The sequence below is a fragment of the Excalfactoria chinensis genome, chromosome 15, assembly GCF_039878825.1.
Source record: "Excalfactoria chinensis isolate bCotChi1 chromosome 15, bCotChi1.hap2, whole genome shotgun sequence".
Taxonomy (NCBI): domain Eukaryota; kingdom Metazoa; phylum Chordata; class Aves; order Galliformes; family Phasianidae; genus Excalfactoria; species Excalfactoria chinensis.
In genome coordinates, this window is record NC_092839.1 from 4,884,479 (window position 1) to 4,904,403 (window position 19,925).

A 19,925-nucleotide genomic window follows, 5' to 3' on the forward strand; every position below is an offset into this window, starting at 1 on the left:
TATTTTATTGTGAGAACAGGGTAGTGCTATTTTTAAACCCTTATTTTATATATGGAAATTTCTATCCTGACAATAAACACCCTGGAGATTTGTAGGACACGTCTTGCTCCTTCTTGCTGGGCTGCAGGGTCCCCATGCAGGGTCTCTGCGTGTCCTCTGGGAAGATTCATAAGCATCACCCAGGTGGACCCCCAGTGGGGTCAAGGATGGGTGTCGCTGAGCCGGAGGTGAGATCCTAATGCCGCACACTGCTGAGCTGACACTGCTGGTGGGAGCAGCTCCCCGAGGAAACACGCAGTAACCTCCTGAGCTGGGATATGAGGGAGAGCAGCCCAGGGCAGAGCGAAAACCCCATTAGGGCAGCGGCTGGGCAGCCCTGCACAGCACCAGGAGCGGCTCACACTAGATGGCACCAGACACCGGCGCTGCCGAGCGGTGTGGGATGGGGCATCCTTCCTCATGGGCACCCCCGTGAGCGGGGGAGAGGGATGGAGCTTCAGCCAGAAAGCACCGCATCGCCCCAGCAAGAAGACAAAGGCTGACTGCAAGTTCGAAGGTGTCCCTGGGAAGCTTTGTACATCCTCATACAGCCGGGACGTCACCTCCACGACCAGACCCTGGAGCGAATGGGGAGCGCAGCACTGACAGCACTGCCCTCTGACCGCCAGCAGCTGCCCGACTCCCAGAGATGGTTTCAAAAGCGATCAAGGGATTGTATCTCTCATTAAAAGCGCTAAATTAGCGGTGCGCGTCCCAGAACGCCTGTTTGGGTTGGCTGACTCCTTCCCGGTTGTTTAACAAATGACTTTACAAAGAGCTCGATGTAACCACAGAGTCATTAGGGGAAGTGGGTAATAATTAACAGATACCCAGACAGTTCAGGACCAGTTCTTGTGGCACGTGGAGATACAATAGATGGGAAGTCAGAGCGGGAAAGGGCGCAGTGAGACACGCGCAGGGTGAAGGCTGGGCAGGGAGCACAAAGGGACGGTGCTCTCCTTGTTCCTGCGCTTTGCCCAGAGCGTTGCAAAACCCAGGGCTGCCCCGGGCTGCGTTTGCGGGAACACAGCTGGCTGAGAGCTGTGTGCTTGGCTATGGGGGGGAGGAGGGGGCTGGGGGGGGAGGGTACCCCCCTGACTATTCCCTGCACCCACTTTCAGCACAGCTGGGCTCTGTGCACAGCAAGAACGCCAAGGAAAAGCTTTGGGAACCATTACACAAGGTAAGGGAGATGTTACTCCATTTCCTACCAAAGTCAATATCCCATTGCCCAAGAGCACCCAAAGAAAACAACTCTGCATGGAGCAAGGGCACAACCTTCTTGTGCAGGAGAGATATTTCCTGTCCCCAGCAAAGGCTCAGGAGGGAGCACAGCAGGTCACCACCACATCTTAACCTGGAGAACGGTGCAAGGCTTCCCACCACTGCCCATCTGCTCAGAGGCTGTGTCCCCCCCTGCCCTCCCCCAATCCCCATCCCCCCAGATGCAGCCACACAGCACAGTTGTGCAATGCAGCAACTTTGCTTCTTGAGCAATTGAACAATTGATGTGTGTCTTATGCAAAAGGCTTCCAGAAAACACAACGCAACAACAGAGAAAAAAGGCACAAACACGACCACCCAGCTTCCCCCCAAACCCCACCCCATCCTGTCCCCAAGCACTTAAATGCCACTGTGCCCCAGCAAGTCACACTCACACCTCTTAGAAGAAGCAGCAGCATGAAGACTGTGCCTGCTCTCCTGCTCGTGGGGATGCTCATCCTCTGGGCTGAGCTGCCATCAGGTAAGATACCTTGGAGGGAGAAGTAGTGGGCAAGGGACTGTTTGCAGCAGCAAGCCATCCCCACTCTGTGGTTCACTGCAGAGGTTGCTGCAAAAGGGCAGCTCCTCCTTTTGCTTAAAGAGGAGTGGGTAGTACCTGTATCAGCTGGGAAAATGTCCCCTTGGAGTCCTTCCTGGGGTCTCTTAGCTGCAGCAAACCACCCTGTGCTCCTGCAGGCACTGCCTGGTCCTGCCCTGTGGTCCGCATCACCTGCGCCTTGGCCAACCCAAGGAATGACTGCTACAGCGACCGGCAGTGCCCGCGCACCAAGAAGTGCTGCCAAACCTTCTGTGGCCGCCGATGCATCTCGCGCCCATCTCCCCTCCAGTATGGTACTGTCACCTCCACGGCCACCTCGGGGTGCTGGGGGCTGCAGTGCCTGTGGCTCTGGGCAGGAAGCTTGGGCTGTTGGGGTAAGCCAGCGTTATCGCTTTTCTCTCTTTTCCCCAGTGTGAGCTGCTGCTCCCAGCACAGCCCGAGGGTGCCTGTGTCCCCGTGCCACCTCCAGCACCACGCACCTGCAGAAGGACCACCAGCTCATGGAGGACAGGGTCACCTTCTTGCTCACACTCTGGTTCCTCCTCCACTGCTACGTGCCATCTTCTCACCCTCCCCCCTTCATTCCTCACTGCTGTTACAACAAATAAAAACTCGTCCCAGGAGCACCAGCGTGCAGCTCTTTTCCTCCCCTTCCTGCCTCTCGTGGCCCATCCTAGTGCACATCCTCAGGAGCACCTGAGCTGTGGGATGAGGAATAGAACCAGTGCTATGGGATGGGGGTGCAGCACCCAGCAAATGGCAGGGGCAGCCCCCACTACATGGTGGAGGATACAGAGACCAGATGATGAGCTCACCAACCAAACTCAGGTGGGAAATAGATCATCACTCACCCCCAGTACTGAGTCCTCCCATGGAGACGCCCCCTTGCACCAAAAGCACTCATGAAGTGGGAAGCACCGTGTCCTGCACACTATGGGGCACAGCACAGAGCCCCAGTGCTGCACCCAGGCTGGCACAGTGATATGGACAGGCTGGCATGATGGCACATCCCATTAGTCACAGCTCCCAGTTCTTCTCCCCCAGCAGCACCAGCTATTATCAGCTATTAAGCAGGCATTTCCATACAGCTGGCTAATTTGATAACGCTGCAATTATCTTGGTTTGTTAACAAGATTAAATTGCTAATTAGTTTGATTAAGCACAGTGCTCCAGGCGTGGGGTGCCTGTCCTGTGGGGACAGAGGAAAGATGACAGCACAGGAGGGCTCCATTCCTCTGCAAGCTGCCCTCCGGGACCTGCAGGCCTTGGTGTGGGTGTTTGCAAGGACCCTTCCTCCAGCCTTTGTCACCACTGCCACCCGGCTGGGCTGCAGGAGATGGAGAGGGTGGCCTGAGGAGGGGGGACCTCCAATTGGGGTCTGAATACAGAGCAGGTTGGTGCTGTGAGGTGATGAGAGACCTTTCCAAAGGATGTTTCCAACCGGTCTGATAGGAAAAGCTCTGTGATGGGGGGGTTAACTAGCCGTAGTCCCAGCAGGATGCAGCTGCTGCATGAAACCCAAAGAGGGAAATCCCTGCACTGAGAGGACTGTGCTACATGTGGGGAGCAGCCGGGGATGGGAGAGAATGAATCAGTGCCACCCCAGTTCCTGCACACGATAAATACAGCTGTTCAGAGAAACAAAGCATCCTCCCTGCTGAAGGCCAACCCATGTACATGCTCTCCCTGCACTGCCTCCCACACAATGGGTGCCTTCTCTGAGGTTCAGGAAGGGATGAGCCCAGTGCTTACGTGGGTGCGTGGGCAGCGCTGCCCACCGAGGGAGGGTGAGGGGTTGATCCATAGCAGAGCACAGCTCCTGTTTGCACCAGCACAGGGATTCCCACAACCCTGCCTGTGCCAAGGCACACGCAGCTGCTCCTTCCCCTGACGGCTATGTAGGTTAATGGCATGCAATGTGATTGCGAGACACAGGAAACCACAAAGCTCTGTCAATATTTAGCTTTTGCACATTTGGCTAATTAGGGAGCAACCTGTGATTCCCTCTGAAGGGGGAGCGGCTGCTCCGCTCACCTCCATCACTCTGAGTGCTGCTGCTCAGGGTGGGACAGACGCCACCTCCTTATTTCTGGAGTTCTCTGTGGTCCCGAACTGCAGTGCCCAGGTTCTGGATGTCAGAAATCATTACACTAAATACAGCTTCATGTGTGATTCATGAGTCAAGGCTCCGTGGCCATCAAGGAGACATGGGCAAAAAGAGAGCCTGGTCCCAACACACACAGAGCCCAAATGGGCAGACACCGATTGCAGGCAATGGGCCGATGCCCGCTGGTACCTTTCTGCTTTGGGAGCTGCTGCAACTCACATTGCTAATGTGCATGGGCAGCTGGCACAGTGGCCAGGAGCAGCCCCAGAGATGCACTGAGCACAGCCAGCTCGGGGCTGATGGAGCCATCTCCTGGCTTGGTGCAGCCTCTAAAGGCAGAGGGATGGTTCTTCTGAAATGTCATCGGGATGCTCCTTCCAGCTGCAGGGTGAGCAGCACAGGTGCCACAGTGCAGCAGCAGGGATCATCCTGGGGTAGAAATGTTTCTACCATCACTCCAGACCTCTGGAAATCAGGGTGATGCATCATCTCTTTGTGCCTGGATCTGGCTGAGGATGCAGCCTCTGGGCTGTGAAAGACAAGCAACAAGTGAGGGCTGCCCTTGGTGTGCTGGTGGTGATGGGAACAAGAGATGGAGCAGCACAGTGTAGGGATGTGTCCTGGGAGCAGCACCCAGTGCAGGGATGCTGTAAGGTGAGGTTGGAGGTGATGAACATCCTCCAGGTGCGTCGAAGCCCTTCAGACAGTAAATCCCTTTTAATTAAAGCAGCTCTGCAAACACGCTATACCCGTTTCTATCCCCCCTATGTTTTAATTTCTTGCTACGTCAGCTATTAAATAACAGAAAAAGGAAAAAATAAAAGAAGAAGAAAAAAAAGAGCAGGAGGAAGGAAGGAGCAGAGCCGACACGGGATGAGTCACTGCAGCACGGAGATGGCTGCTGGCTCCACTCGCTGTGCAGCACAGAGCGTGGCACGTGGCTGCGTCCCTTGGCCCCGCGTGGAGCGTTGGCCAAATGGTTATCGACAAACCCCCCCGGCAGCGGTGGGAGGAGGGCCACCTTTGAGAGAGGCAGGAGGGGAGATGTGAAGGAGGGGATGGCGTTTCCAGCTGACCTGATTTCTTCTTGTTTCCCTGTGCGCATCACTGTGAGTTAGCTCAGGAGCTGCGCTGGTCGCGGGGGCTGTAGGAGCTGCATCCCCTGGTGTGGTCACATTGATGGTGCTGTGGGCACGGCCCTGTGCTGGAGAGCAGCCTGAAAACAGGAGTCCTTCCATCCTGCTCCGGCTTCTGGGTGTTAGTGGGAGGTTGGAGCTGGCTGATGGGAGAGCCGGTCCTTCTGCAGCAGGGTTTGTGCAGTGGGGACAATGCACCCGGGTACCGCTGGTGCAGCAGCAAAGCCGGAGGGTTGACAGTGATGCCAGCACCAACCCAGGAGAGGCCGGGAGGTGAGCAGTCCCAGGCTGGGAGTCGAGTGCAGGGACATGCAGGGCTGCCCAGTGTCTTTTCCCTGCTGCTGGCACAGCCATACAGGGACACAGGTCTGGGTCTGGCCAGCAGCAGTGCACAAATGGGGCAGTGGAGGAGCACTGGCAGCATGTGTAGGCTGCCCAGAGTGTGCGCTGAGCAGGTCCCATGGAGAGCCCATGGGTTCCCCAGGCAGTGCTCTCTCCCAGGAAAACAGAAGGGGAAAACAATTCCCCCTGGTAACAGAGCAGATGCATGGGAATCACGCCCTGCAGACGCCATAGCATCACCCCACAGCATCATCCTACGGTATCTCCCTGCATCCAGGCAGGGAGCAGCGTGTGAGCAGCCAGTGGCGGCATTCATCTCGCAGCTCAGCCATCCCTAATTGCCATCAAAATGAACGCTTCTTGCTTGGTGTCACAGAACAGAGGAATTCCCTTCACTTGGGGATTTTTTCTGATTTTTTTTTTTTCCCAGGCCTCCCTCAAAGTCTCCCCTTCCCTTCCCCCCCCCCCTTCCCTCCGTCTCCTCCTTCCCATGTAAACAAGCGCTGGGCGCACACAGCCTGACACATCACGCACATGGCAGCCCGCTGACGGCCCCGCAGCGCTGCCTGGTGCAGGGACGGCGCTGGCACGGCCACGGAGGCGGGCACACGGCGAGGGGAAGGATGCTCTCCCCACAGAGCAGCTCCCGCATGGCTCCGTGCACACCCAGGGAAGGCTGAAGGCCTGCAGGGTTCTGCAAGCTGAAAGGATGGACGCGGTGTGAAGCTTCGCCTTGTGCTGCTCCAACACGGCTGCGATGAGACATCGCTGTGCGGCCACGCGGCCCCAACCAGCACCCGGCCGAGGGCTCAGCTCACCGCCCTGCCATCTCCCTGCCCTGCCAGCTGGCTCCTGGAGCAGTTTGGGTGCTCGCCCTGCTGTGCCGGGGTGCCCACAGGTGGCCCAGTGATCTGAGTGCAGCGCGTGCCATGCCCGGGGCTCACTGCCTTTGCCCACCTCTGACAAGGAGACAGCCGGGAGCTCAGCGCCCGGGGGCACTCAGCCTGGGGAGGCCGCCCTGGTGCCCCACACGAGCCTCATGGCAAGGAGGAGGATGGAGCTGGATGGCGTGATGGGAACCCAGGAGGGCCGAGGCACGATGCCTGCACGGTGTGGGGGGGCACGCTGATCTGGGGGTCCCTGCCCACTCCAACAGCTTGCTCTGGGCACTTTGAGCAGGTAAGGACATGGGGTGGGGTACCTATCCTTGGCCACGGCTCCCATCCTGTCCTGCTGCCAGCGCTGGCCGCTGGCCCTGCATCTGTCACAGGGGAAGCTGCCCTCTCGCTCCGGAGCTGTTCCAATTAGCAAGCCGGCTTTGCCAACGGTCGGGTTCCCCCCGGCGTGCAGAATCAGCTCACACCCATCTCCAGCTTTCCCAGGGGCGCAGGGGGGAATTCCCCAGAGCCCCCCCTCCATCTTTTCCCCCGCTCCAAGCACAGCAGCTAGGGCGGGCGGGGCCGGAGGGCGGCACCCCGCTGTAGGGGGAGGACGGGGGGCGGTGGGGCGGCCCCCCCGGCCCCACGGAGCTGCCGCCGGCCCCGCAGGGCTCCGCAGGGCTCCGCGCCGGGCGTGCACGTTGCGGCGGGGGCGGCGCCGAGGGCAGGTGAGAGCGGAGCCGAGCCGGGCTCCGGCTGCGGGTGCGGCATCGCGGGGGAAGAGGGAGACCGGCAATGCAGGGAGCAGCGGGGACCGGGCAGCAGCATCCCGGAGAGCTGCGGGGAGCGGCACGCCGGGGCTCCGGCATCCCGGGGTGAGAGGGGAAGGGGGCGGCGGGTGAGCGGGGTGTGCCGGCATCCCCATTCTGGGATGCTGCTAGGGGCCGGAGATCGGGGATACCCTCCCGGTCCCTCTGCAGGCGGCGGTAGGGGAGCCCCGCTCACCGAAGGGCTTTCCCTTCCTTCCCCACAAGAAGCTCAGGGGCCCGGGGGTCCACACCCCAGATCTGTGCATCTGCTGCCCAAAACCTGGGGGCAAAGGGTGGCACAGGGCAGCGCATCGTCTGCAGCAGCACTGGGCTTCCAGCTCTGAGCAGACACCGGAGAGGTTGGTCATCCTCCCTCAAGGAAGGCAGGGAATCCCCCCGCCATCTGCCTCCCAACCCTGGGCACTTCGGTGGCCTCTCAGCTTGCAGCAGGAGCTCACTCTTTGTGTTTCCCAGCAGTGGGAAAGCCCCTTCCGTGCTCCCCCCCCCCCGTGTCCCCCAGGCAAACCGCCCAAGGACAGGCATGCTGCTGAGCGTTCTCCACTCGGCGGGCACAGGGATGCTCAGCGACAGGAATGGGGCTCTTCTGCATGACGAGTAAAGCGGTGCTTCCCCAGTGCTGCCCAAGCTGCCCCCGGTGCTGAGGACAGGAGCTCAGCCCCACGTTTCCCCCAGCCCTGCCCTATGGGCACCCTACTCCCAGCACACCCAGGACAAATGGGTGCATAGGGCTGGGCTGCAGTTGGAGCTGAAGGGTTTCCTCCGCTCCGCGTTCCCAATGGCTCCTCTGAGACACGCCGCTGGGAAGCCGTGCTGAGCGGTGAGTACGGGGCTTTTTATTTGGACTGTTAATCTAAATCCATTGTACCTGTTTGGAAAACCCCCTCGTGCGGTACATCCTGCACTCACCGCATCCTCCCTTGATTATCTATGAGCATCTCCCTTCCCGCCCCCCTGGGTCCCCTCTGCCAGTTGCAATACGTATACATAACTTCCACTGGAAAGCCTTTCAGGAGAAAAAAAACCACCACGTTGTCAAGGGAAACTCTTGTAGCATTTCTCACAGATAGGCTCAATCTGCTTTTATATGTCATTTTTTGCTGTCATAAATGCACGTATTAGAGATATATTTTTTTTCTCCACAAGGTACATATTCAAGTGAATGCCCAGTTCATGCTGGACTCATGCAATTCCAATAGTTGCTCCTTAAAACAGCTTACAGCACATTTCCAAATGTAGCAGGAAGATTCTGGCTTAATCTGTTCCATCATTTATGGAGACCGTGGTGTAACTAAAAGGGAAATTTGCAAATTCACAATTCTCCAGACAGATACATTTGTATTCTCTGCCCATTGTGCCTTTGCAAAGAAACACAGCCGACCTTCCCCATCCTTTTGCAGCACAGAGCCCCGCAGACACCACGCGGTGTCGGTGATCCAACAGGGAGAGCACGCAGTGTTGGGTCCAAACCCTGCACTGCCCTGAGGCTCAGCTCAGCTCCTCACCACTATGAGTTAGAGGACTCTTAGTTGCTGCTTTAGATAACTAGATGAAAGCGAGACGTGGGCAGAAGTCATTTGCTCTGTGTGCAGAAACAAGCATCGCGAAGGAGAATCTCCATCAGAGATCCTCGGGCTGCACCCTCAGCCGCACTCAGCCCCAACCCACCCCACCAAGGGCTGCTCTTCAAGGCTCTACCTTCTCTCACCTGCTCTGCTCTGAGCTCCACATTCAGTCACAGAGGAAGCCCCAGGGGCCGCCCAAAACGGCAGATATATGGGGGGAAATCTGGTTGTGGGGGCTGAGAGTAAACACTGAGAGTGCCAGGGCTGTGTGGCTGCGCCCTGCCAGCTCCGCTATGGCTCTGCAAACAGCAGCACTTGGGCACACAAGGTGAGCGGCATCTGTTCTCAAGGTGACTTGGATGGCAAGCAGCATTTACCTTCTTGATTTAAACCTCAGGTTAAGATGGGTAAATGTACTTCAGGGTGCGGGGATGCTGCTTTCCGTTAGGTGCTAGATCTGCTTCTCAGTGGCAAATGGCATTGCTGCTGTGCAAAAAAGCAGGGCTCCCCAAAACGTGCAAAATGCCATAACACTGAAATCAGGACTTTGCGTTTTTTATCCCTCCCGACATACAGGTTCTTATTTCAGAGCCATCAGCGATTCTGAGTCACATCTCTGTTATGTTTCATCACTATAAAATAAATGGTCATATTTTACACGTCAGGACACACGCGTACAAACACAGCAGGCAGGTGTGTTGTGTTGGCCCTTCTGCTGGGGAAATTCCTCACAACACCAAAGAGCAAAGCCCAGAGCCACATCCCATCCCCCGCACGCCCCCATCCCAGCCCCTCTGCATCTCACCCACAGGTGGAGGGGCTCCCGCTCTGCCGATCATGGTCAACAAGACCCTAACGTACTGGGGTGCCGCCTTCGAGGAGGACCTTATCAACATCAACGTGGGAGGGCTGCGGCGGCGGCTGAGCCCCAGCGCTCTCTCCAAGTTCCCCGACACGCGCCTGGGCCGCCTGCTGTCCTGTGACTCAGAGGAGTCCATCCTGCAGCTCTGCGACGACTACGATGTGAGCGCACGGGAGTTCTACTTTGACCGCAACCCCGGCTTCTTCCTCTACGTGCTGCACTTCTACCAGACGGGCAAGCTGCACGTGATGGATGAGCTGTGCGTCTTCTCCTTCTGCCAGGAGATCGAGTACTGGGGCATCAACGAGTTCTTCCTGGACTCGTGCTGCAGCTACCGCTACCACGAGCGCAAGCTGGAGGGCCGGCACCACAACTGGGATGAGGAGAGCGAGGTGAGCAGCGTGGACACGTCGCCCGATGAGATCTCAGACATCAACCACGAGCTGCTGCGCTACAGCACGCTGCGCTGCGGCACGGCACGCAAGCGGCTCTGGCTCACCATGGAGAACCCCGGCTACTCCATCCCCAGCAAGCTGTTCAGCTTCGTGTCCATCAGCGTGGTGCTGGTGTCCATCGCCACCATGTGCATCCACAGCATGCCCGAGTACCAGCGGGTGGATGAGAGCGGCGTCGTGCTCGACGAGCCCGTCCTGCACAAACTGGAGTACTTCTGCATCTCCTGGTTCACCTTCGAGGTGTCCTCCCGCCTCCTGCTCTCCCCCAACCCCAAGAAGTTCTTCAAGCACCCGCTCAACCTCATCGACATCGTCTCGGTGCTGCCCTTCTACTTCACGCTGCTGGTGGACGTGACGGCGGGCAGCGACTCGGAGCTGGGCAACCTGGGCAAGGTGGTGCAGGTCTTCAGGCTGATGCGCATCTTCCGCGTGCTGAAGCTGGCGCGGCACTCCACCGGGCTGCGGTCGCTGGGGGCCACTCTAAAGGTAAGCTGGCCATCTCCCATCTGTGGTCTCTGGGCAAGCAGAGGGCTCTGTGCTGGGTGGGGATGAGTGATGCTGTTTGCAGCAAGCTTCCAGCTCTGGGTGCTGCCCAGGAAGACTGCCTGGGGTTGTGGACATGCATGTACTAAGGCAACATAGCATGAGGGTCACCGAGTGAATCCTCCTACACACAGCCAGGGCTTGCAGAGGGCCAGTGTAGGAGCAGGACGCTGGCATGCTGGGAGGTGGCACCCATACAGGTCTGGTGAAACGGGGTCCTCATCTCCCATGTCATGCCCTCTTGTTGTGACAAGAGATGAAGCATGAAGGCACTGAGCCCCTCGCCACCTGTCACTGTGGCCCTGATCTCCATCACTGCAGCTCAGTCATCCTGTGCCGGTCTCTGCTGTCCCCACCGCCTCTCCCTCATCCATCCCCACTGAGCTGATGTACCAAGGGAGAGTGCAGCTGCCCCTTTCCCTCCCTGCACTCACATAGGAACTGCAGCTAGACACAGGGGCTAATTAAGCCCAGACTTTAATTTTCTCTCCTTTTTGGTGACCACTCCAAGACAAATCCCAAAGTCAGCCCTTCAAGCTGGTCAAGCAGAGCAGCACAGGCTCAAGCCATGCACAGGGAGCACAGACCAAAAGCAGACAGCTGGGTCTCACAATGGGGCACTGCTGGCACAAGGCACCCTGCCATTTGTGGGCATGGGAGCCAGGGCTGGAGCCACGGGGAGAAGCAGCCCCGAATAGGGCTGGGGAGGAAAATGAGGTCCTGGGAGTGTTGTTTGCAATGCAGATGCCTGCAGCACATTTGTTTCTGACAACTCACCTTAGAAGAGCAATTAGCAAGTGGCAACCACACGTAAAACTGCTTACAGAATATAAATAAAACTGCACATGTGGGAAAGGCTCTCTGAGCCCTCTCTGCATTCCACATAATTGCAATGAAGCTACAGCAGGGCTGCCCAGCCCACCTACATGTCACCAAGGTGCAGGAGGAGCTGCGCTCAGCTCTGCCCACCAACCCCACAGTGATGTGATGGAGTGCCACTTCTTGGGGACCCTGAGCCAGCTGCAGCCAGAGTGGACACAGACAGAGCTGATGCAGCAGCTTGGCATTGGGACTCACTGGGCACAAAAATGACAACATAGTGTTAATCATAATTTAGTTCCTACTGCAAAAAGCAGCAGCAGAGGAACAAAGCCTCCTCACGGCCAGGGAGCAATGGGTCTGGCACAGCAAGGAGCTGTTTGCTGCCATCAAAGTGCCGGCAGAGGGACTGATGCCATTTGTGCATCACAAACTGAGCGGTCTTCAGAACACCCGGGGTTTGATCCACTGTCCACTGAATTTGATGGGAGCAACAGGTGTGGGGTTGTGCCACTGACACCGGGCAGTCTGGGCTCCAGGGACCCACGTGGGTTGTTATCTGCCCCTCTGGTGGCCTGGACATGAAGATGGCAGAGCTGGAGCTGCACATCCCAGAGGGGCCTGTGTCACCTATGTGGGACAGGTGTCACCATGGGCTTGGTTGCCCATCTCTGGCTGGGTTCAGCCCAGGCTCTTTGCTTCATTTTTCTTCTGCTGCAGTGGAAGGAAGGCACCATGCACGCACAGCAGGGGAAAACAGCCTGCCTTCCCCTCACCTCTGTCCTCCAACACATCCCGGGGCTGTAACTGATGCTCTTTAAAGATGCATAGGGTTATTTGGCTGGGACCTGCAGACATGCTGCTGAGCTCCAGCCCAGAGCATCTTTCTTGGCAACCTGACACATCTGTGAAGCTCGGAGCTCTTTGTCCTTCCCTGGGAGCAGCCCCAGAGCTGCTGTGGGGCTTTTGCAAATAACACACTGTTTGAACTCTGATTTCCTTTCCCTAAAAGATGAAAAGCAAATTGGCAGATCAGCAGGCAAAAACAGCCAAGAAATCCACTTGTGACACCCAGAAAGGGAAAGAACTGCAGTGCTCCTGCTCTGTCCCCAGCCCTGTCCCTGCTTCACTCCTCACATCGCCAGGCTCAGCCCTGTGTGCTGCCTCTGGATCCCACCCTGTGCACATCCATGTCCCACTGCCACCACCCTGGGTCCCCATCTGCAAGCTCAGCTGTTCCCCAGTGCCTCATGGGAATGGGTCCTGGGCCCAGCCCAGGGGATGTTCAACCCCGCAAGGCTGTACCTTTCTTACCTATGGGCAGGCAGGTGCTGGGTGATGCTATATGCAGGATTTGGGGCTGCAGAGTGTCACAACTCAGTGCCCTGCATGTGTTCATTTTCACTCACTATGCTCTGCTTTGCCTTCCAGCACAGCTACCGGGAGGTGGGCATTCTGCTGCTCTACCTGGCTGTGGGGGTGTCTGTCTTCTCCGGCGTAGCCTACACTGCAGAGAAGGAGGAGGATGTTGGCTTTGACACCATCCCGGCATGCTGGTGGTGGGGCACTGTCAGCATGACCACAGTGGGGTATGGTGATGTGGTGCCCGTCACTGTGGCAGGGAAGCTGGCCGCCTCGGGCTGCATCCTGGGCGGCATCCTGGTTGTGGCACTGCCCATCACCATCATCTTCAACAAGTTCTCCCACTTCTACCGCAAGCAAAAGGCACTGGAGGCTGCCGTGAGGAACAGTGAGAAGAAGAAACCCGAGGAGATGGAGAGCGAGCAGGACTCGGAGGCACTGAGCGAGAGCTCCCTGGGGAGGGGCAGCCCTGACCGACGCAGTCTCACCCCTGGTGCCCTCCCTGCTCCCTGAGTCCCATGCAAGGGACGGGGGTCCAGGTCGGTGCAGAATGAGCCCAGTAGGAGCGGCGGTGCCTGGCGTGGGACCCACCCTGCAGCAGGACTGGCTGGCCATGGCCCTCCTTGCATTGCATTGCAGGTGTCCCCATCCCTGTCTGCGGGGCTCACGCATTCCTTCCAGAGGAGTGGCTGCTGCAGACACTGGCACCCAGCCCATGCAGCACAGAGCCTGCCGAGGGCTGCCAGGGCACGGGGGACACTGCTGGGCACAGAGCAGCTGCCTCTGCTGTGTCTGTGTGCCCCCAACTCCTGGTGCAGGAGGAGCTGGGGCTGCAGCCTCTGTGCAAAAGGGAGCAGCCTTGCTGTGACCCCCTGCAGGGCCTGCAGGGAGTGGGGATAGATGGACCTTGCACTGCTCCTCACCAAATCCTTCCTGACCCCTCACAACCAGGCAGGGGGGCACCCCCATCCCACCTGGCCCCTCACCTGGCTGTGCACATCCCAGCACAACATCAATTCCCTCAGCAATGTGCACCCTGCAGCCAGCTGACCAGCCAGAGCCAAGCAGATGGCTTTCAGGGCATGGCAGTGAGTGGGGATGGCTCTGCCACAGGGACTGCTGACCTTGGGGAAGAGACGATGGAGCTGGTGCAGACACATCCTCTCTGCATGGGTGGGAGCAGGGTGTGGGTGCTCACGTCCGTGTCTTCCAGCACTATCTGCTCCGGTCCAGCTCCCACTCCACTGTTACTTGAACAAAGGAAGGAGTTTCCCCTTTCTCTCCATAAATATTCCAGTAGCAAAATGTACTAAAATAGGAAGACTGAATGACATGTATTAACTAAAAAAGCATTATGCAAATCATTAAAAGAGCATGTAAATTAATTTTCTATCTATGCATGGGATGCATATGGCATATTTTATTAAAGATGGAAGTGACCCACTTGGGAAGCTGGTTCTCTGTGTCACAGCAGCTCTGCCACCGCCCATCAGAGTGAAGGGACCACGCACCCCTGGGGCAGCAGCTTTCCCAAGGGCATCTGTGCTCTCATTTGGCACAGCGGGTAAATCAATTAAACGCTGGATCAGGTTATTTCCACATAAATCCCCCTCCACACTCAAAAAGTGATTGATGAAGGACTGAGTTACCTCCAGGGGATGGTGATTAAGGGGTGACCTTATTAAGCTATTTCACGCTGCTGAGAATTGGACAACGCTGCTTTGGGACAAAACAAACTTCATTACTTCTTTCAAACTTTTTCCCTTTGCCAGCTGCCACAGCCCCGGCTGCCCTGAGCATGATCTGTGCTGGGTATGGGAAAACCAGGAGATCTTAAGGGTCAGGACCTGGAGGACAGGAGACCCCTCACTACAGCACAAGGGCTGTCCTGCTGCTGCAACAGCTCTGGGTGGGACTCAGCCTCTATTAAGTTAACAGCAATGAGCTGGCAGGGAGCAGGGCAGGATGCGATTCATAGATGGGATTGAATTGTTCTAAAGTTTTTAAAGAAGTTGGCTGCTTTCCTGGGCTCTTAAATTAAAGGGTAATTAAGTCACTCTCAGTCTGGAAATAGCTGATGGGTGTTTCCTGGTTTGACTATTAAATTTTGCTGGAGTGATTAATGCAATGAGAAATCATCAGCTCTCAAGTCAGGGCTGTCAGCCAACACCGAGAGCATTTATCTGAGCTCCTGCTTGGGCTCCTCTGGCCCATGGACAGAAGGAAAGAGGACAAAACGAGGGCTACCCATCAGCTATGTTCTGTTAGCCACATGCAATTCGTATCTCTGCAGCATGAAAGGAGTGCAGGTGAGGAATCCCCAGGGATGCAGCCCTCCCTTTGTGCAGGTGTTTTGTGGCTTCATGATGATGTTGCTGAGAGCACATAAGTGCTCTGGGCTTTCCTAGCTTCTAGGAATGCCTGCAGCCTCCCTCCTGTTGGAATCCACACTCCTTCCTAACATTTAAAGGCTCACATCTATTTTGTTTCTTCCGGCATTGCTAACACAAGCTGCCTCCTGAATGAATTCTGTCTCTGCCTCAGTTAGTCATCCCTTTGGGACAGATTTAGTAACTGCTCAGGGAAACCACGTAAAAGCCAACAGTTCGCCATGGAAGGCAGCACCCACTCACTGTCAGCGTTCTGAGCGAGCTGAGAGCACAGCCAGGATTAGGAGCGCGACTCGAGCCTCACCTGCTGCATAGGAAGGGATGGATTGCCCTGCACCCGGTCCCAAAGCACCTCCTGTCACTGCTTGCCAGCTCTGCGGATGCGTACAGAACAGTCAGGACACTGAAGCTCTCCATAAGGACAGTTTATTTGCCCCTTCGAACAAATAAGGCAAGAAATGTTGAGAAAGATCAAACACAACCTCCTGTATCAAACTCAGAGGAACGCAATAAAAGTTACTATTTCATACATGTATGAACTAAGGACCCAACACTATTATATACAAACAGGCAGATCTTACAAAATAGCATTTCAAGTCAGAACTTTATGCCAGTGTTGCTAATTTGTTACAAAAAAAGTTAAAGCTACAAACTTCACATTATTAAGTCTCGTGTGACTGACATCATCGGTATCTCTGGGTTTCAGAAGCAAAGATGAGGGTTTGTCCAGAACGCTTTCAGCAATGCAGATGGGCCCAAGGAGCACTTGAATGCAGCTTCACAATTAAGCAAGAGTTTTGCTTAAAAACCTTGTCAGAACAGCCCTCCTTGAGGGTGTGAGCCTTGGCCTTAGTCTGTAGGACTCTGAGAACTGAGAGGGTACAATGCGATGCTCTACAAGGGGATCAAAAAGGGAATTACTTTCTCTCTACTTGATAATCAGAGAAGGAGAAAATAATTCGAGCTCCAAGTGCAAGAAATACCATCAAGTCTCGGCCACCGCAAGCTTGTAAGAAAGGTTCAAAGGCAGTCGGAGCAGTTTCACTTCTTTTGGTTCATTTGCTGTGTTTTAAGACAATCACACCAGCAAAGCAGAGCATCTCAGCGGCGCTTACATTCAGTTACAGCAGACACAGGTTGCATATTCCAAAGCACACACCACGATGTGGTGCTTCACTTAAAACTTGGGTTTTCTAATGCCCTACAATGACCAGAAAGTTACCTACACAGTGCAGAGGTAAAACTACTCCCAGCAGGATCTGCCCGACTGGTGTTAACACACCAGCAGTGCATGGTTTGCCACATCCCACATCCCTGTGTCCCACCAGAGGTACAAAGCAGGCTCGGCAGAACAGTGCTGCTCACACTGCTGGTCACAATGGGACAAACCGACGCAGCCAGATCTGCAGAGGGGTACAAATGGCTTGATTCCTTTCACAGCAATGGAGTATATCTGTTAACAGTAGTCAGCAGTCTGCTGCAAGCAGGGAACAAGAGCCTCTCAAGGCGTGGAATGAGCAGCATTTGAGTCAGGAGACAGTGCTGTTTAGTTTATTTACCTGCGGGATGTACCAAGGCCTATTTCAGAGGATTGCATGGAAACTCTTCTCTCCATCAGAGCAAAACAAAAACAAATCGGTAGGAACCCATGGTTCTATTCAAATATTTCACCATAACGCCATGCAGAGGCATCACTCGCTCTGTGCCCAGATCTGGGCTCACCTCACACTGCTCCTCAGCTCCATCAATGGGAGCGAACTGCACCATCCTCAGTGATTGTACACGCAGGGCATCTTCAGCCACAGACCCATGTAGGGAAATTGAATGAGAAAGGAGGGACTGGAAGAGAACGAATCTCTTCCCAGGCACCAGCCATTGGGACATCAGCCATTGGCCTCTATGGATCAGCTCTGCCTCCGCTCCATCCGACAACACACATCTCTGATAACCCAACGAATGCTTGCTTTCAGTTTAACTGTTTGACACGCTAAGCCTGGCAGAAATGCGAAGGATTGTGAAGTTTTTATTCCAGCACCTAAAGAGGTCAATTTGAAATGATGAAGCGTATGAAATACGTCACAAACTGCGCAGTCCTTTCAGTGCTCTCAAATGCAGCACAAGTACCAAATTCTGAGAGAGGTTCCCCTGACTTCCACCCATTCACACACTGTGCCATCCCAGCACTCTGCTGTCGGCAGGAGGACATTTCCAAAGGGACAGACGAAGGGGAATCTGCTCTGTTTCAGATCAGACCACCGATCGGCTTTTGGCCTTAAGTCAACGTGGGTTTTACATTGCAGAACGTAACTTCTGGAGGCACAACACACTTCACCTACTGGTATTAATTCCTAACGTACATAAGCAAAGGACAAAACCAAGGTCTTGAAGAAATCCCACTCGCTCAAAGCACAAAGTGTAAGGCATGGGGCTTATTACAGGCTGTTTAAAAATGAGATTTAAGTGTCTTCCAAAAGGCTGGGCCAGTTTGTAGGTGTTCTCATCTACTAACTTCAGCGACCTAAAACTTATCAGTACCTTAACAGCAGAACCATACAGTCATCAGCTGGAAACAGAGTCTGTGCATTCACAAAGAACAACAGAAACAACAAAAAATAAACCACAACAGACGCAGCCGTTAAATACACGATTCATATTAACTTAAAGGAAACGGAGTATGGAAAGGTTCATTTGAAAGGAGAGTGAGCCACCTTCCATTGGTTTATTTCTATCCGCTCATCTGATTTAAAAATAATCCATCTAAAAACAGTAACAAAACTCCTTCGGATACTGCTTTAAATATGTGCCTAAATTAAAACACACCACGAGGATTCTCCATTCAATGGCATTCCTGAGTTCACAAAGGTGCTATGGAAAAATAAATGAGCAGAAGTATTGCCCTCTATTTTGCTAGCGTATTTCAATAGAAATCAACCTGTTTAGTAGTCATAGAAGCAAGGAGCTGATTGCTGGAGGCTGGAAGGACATTCTACCCGTGGCTCAGAAGTTCTGCTGCCGCCGCTTCTTGGCTTCGATGGCATCGAGGATGGGCTGCCGCTTGGATTGGTACTTCTGGCGGATCTCCTCGATCTCCTGCTCCATCATGGGGTCCAGCGCTGACAGCCTCCTCTGCAGCTCATCCACACTCCACGTCTTCAGCTGGCAGGGAAACAAAAGATATCGGCATCAGAGGGGAAAGCGCACACAACCAGAGGTACCTCTGTACACACAGGTTGAACATCAGTCATGGCGAGGAATTCAGACTCCTCTGCTGAGGAAGAAATCCCAGAGCACACACGTCGGGTCACTCAGGTCAGCCCTGCGCTGATGTAATATGCAAGCACAACTTGTGTTTTACCGTGCAGCTGTATTTTACTGTGAAGATGTCAGGCTGGTCTGGATGAGCCTCCTGCATTGACTTCACTGTGTGCCTGCCCTTGGCCTAATTGGTTCTCTTAGAGTGTCAATTTGCTGAGAACTGGCACAGAAAAGTTTCATTCTGCGATTCAAGGTGCCAAAGTTCACCCAGAACAGCCTGAATTGTCCACAGCTATGTCCTTTATGTGGAAGTGTAACCTGGGAAACAAGGGGATTTCAGGATAATGCTAAAAAAACAGGGATGCTGAGTGTGCTTCCCCAGGTGCCAGTCCTTTATGAGGCAGCAGCTTAAATTGATGTATGGCACCAGTTACCTTTTCACACTAATTCATTACAGAGCAGGTAATTTTTCAACATTCCCCTCCCTCATAGTCCATGGAATTGAGAGCGGAGAAGTCAAAGTCTGCAGTGGGCAGAGGCCAACAGGTAGACAGAGTGACAGGGACACAGAGTGACAGGGACACAGAGTGACAGGGACACAGAGTGACAGGGCCAATGGGCACAGTGGTGACGGGCTGATGGTTGGACTAGATGAGTTTAGCGGTCCTTTCCAGCCTTAATGACTCTATGATTAATATGAACAAAGCCTGGGAGTATATTACCTGTGCAGACAGGTGATACAGAGCCAGGCTGCTGATCATGGGTTAAAAAGAAGGGAGGTGTTTGGGAGGGAGGAGAGGGAAGTCAATGCACTGACAGTGCTCACGCAGAGCAGGGGAAGGGGAGCAAGGCTGCCTGGCCCCGCTCCCACATGTCATCTTCTCACTTGCACACGCATCTTTGAATGGAAAACCAGGAGTGCTTAGAACCTGGCAGTCTCCATTTCACTTTGCTGTACAGCCTTGCCCCATAAACCAGCCCCACAGACACACTTTCTCCTGGAAATGAAGTTTTTAAAGGCTGGCACACCTGTCTCCATAGGGTTAGGCTTCAGGGATAGCAACATCATTCTCTTAACGAAGCGCCAGGAGCAAAGTAAGAAGAGGACAAGGACAGAGCATCCCATGATGCTTAAGGCGAAGTCTCAGCACTGATAAGCTGCAATTAGAGCTGGGCTCAGCCCTAGGGCTCAGCCCCATCCCCTCCTCACTCCTCAGCAATTCTTTTCTGGTAAAGAGCCCAAATGCCTTTGTCAGAGCTATCTATTTTCATCCACCGTGATCAAACAGCTATGACAACCTTTTAAAGAAAGGAACTGCATTTCAAATGTAAAGGCTGATATCAAACACTTGTTCTAAGGCTGGTGTCTTACAATGAAACGTATCTCGCAACAAGGAGAGGGGGTAGAGCAGGGAAAGTGTTCAAGCAAGGTCCCATGTGCAGCAAGCTGTTAACTATTTGATTAACAGCTTTCTTTCTATGCGAGGTTGTGAGGCACAATTTCTTCCTCCAAGTAACAGATC

General features: G+C 54.7%; 3 protein-coding genes across 8 annotated transcripts in view; 2 read left to right on the forward strand and 1 right to left on the reverse strand.

Annotated features, from left to right (window-relative positions):
• The first annotated feature begins 1,698 nt into the window (after positions 1-1,698).
• Positions 1,699-2,477, forward strand: LOC140259367 (caltrin-like protein 2). The gene is made up of 3 exons (XM_072350610.1): positions 1,699-1,783; positions 1,999-2,154; positions 2,273-2,477. The coding sequence occupies exons 1-3, from the start codon at positions 1,720-1,722 to the stop codon at positions 2,275-2,277; spliced, it is 225 nt and encodes a 74-aa protein (XP_072206711.1). The 5' UTR covers positions 1,699-1,719; the 3' UTR covers positions 2,278-2,477.
• A 3,463-nt stretch (positions 2,478-5,940) lies between these two features.
• KCNS1 (potassium voltage-gated channel modifier subfamily S member 1) lies at positions 5,941-14,203 on the forward strand. 5 transcript variants are annotated; one of them, XM_072350471.1, is made up of 4 exons: positions 7,051-7,199; positions 7,608-7,971; positions 9,528-10,519; positions 12,827-14,202. In XM_072350471.1, exons 3-4 carry the CDS (start codon positions 9,554-9,556, stop codon positions 13,268-13,270), a joined length of 1,410 nt encoding a protein of 469 aa, XP_072206572.1. In that variant the 5' UTR covers positions 7,051-7,199; positions 7,608-7,971; positions 9,528-9,553; the 3' UTR covers positions 13,271-14,202. The 5 variants fall into 5 exon arrangements, with proteins under 5 accessions (XP_072206570.1, XP_072206571.1, XP_072206572.1 ...); XM_072350472.1 differs by having other exon boundaries at positions 7,070-7,199; positions 7,769-7,971; XM_072350469.1 differs by lacking the exons at positions 7,051-7,199; positions 7,608-7,971 and adding an exon at positions 5,941-6,625 and having other exon boundaries at positions 12,827-14,203.
• Positions 14,204-15,557: 1,354 nt separating this feature from the next.
• Positions 15,558-19,925, reverse strand: part of STK4 (serine/threonine kinase 4) — a 38,347-nt gene continuing 33,979 nt past the window's right edge. For both annotated transcript variants that reach the window (XM_072350128.1, XM_072350127.1), the window contains one exon: positions 15,558-18,303. In XM_072350128.1, the coding sequence (XP_072206229.1) occupies positions 18,145-18,303 (159 nt within the window). In that variant the 3' untranslated portion in view covers positions 15,558-18,144. The remainder of the gene's footprint in view (positions 18,304-19,925) is intronic.

What these genes read in the sequence shown, in the direction of transcription:
- KCNS1 (XM_072350469.1), top strand. Translation starts at nt 9,554, where the DNA reads ATGGTCAACAAGACCCTAACGTACTGGGGTGCCGCCTTCGAGGAGGAC. An exon ending in CGCTGGGGGCCACTCTAAAG is followed by an intron (nt 10,520 to 12,826) that starts GTAAGCTGGCCA and finishes TTTGCCTTCCAG; the next exon opens with CACAGCTACCGGGAGGTGGG.
- LOC140259367 (XM_072350610.1), top strand. Translation starts at nt 1,720, where the DNA reads ATGAAGACTGTGCCTGCTCTCCTGCTCGTGGGGATGCTCATCCTCTGG. An exon ending in CTGGGCTGAGCTGCCATCAG is followed by an intron (nt 1,784 to 1,998) that starts GTAAGATACCTT and finishes GTGCTCCTGCAG; the next exon opens with GCACTGCCTGGTCCTGCCCT.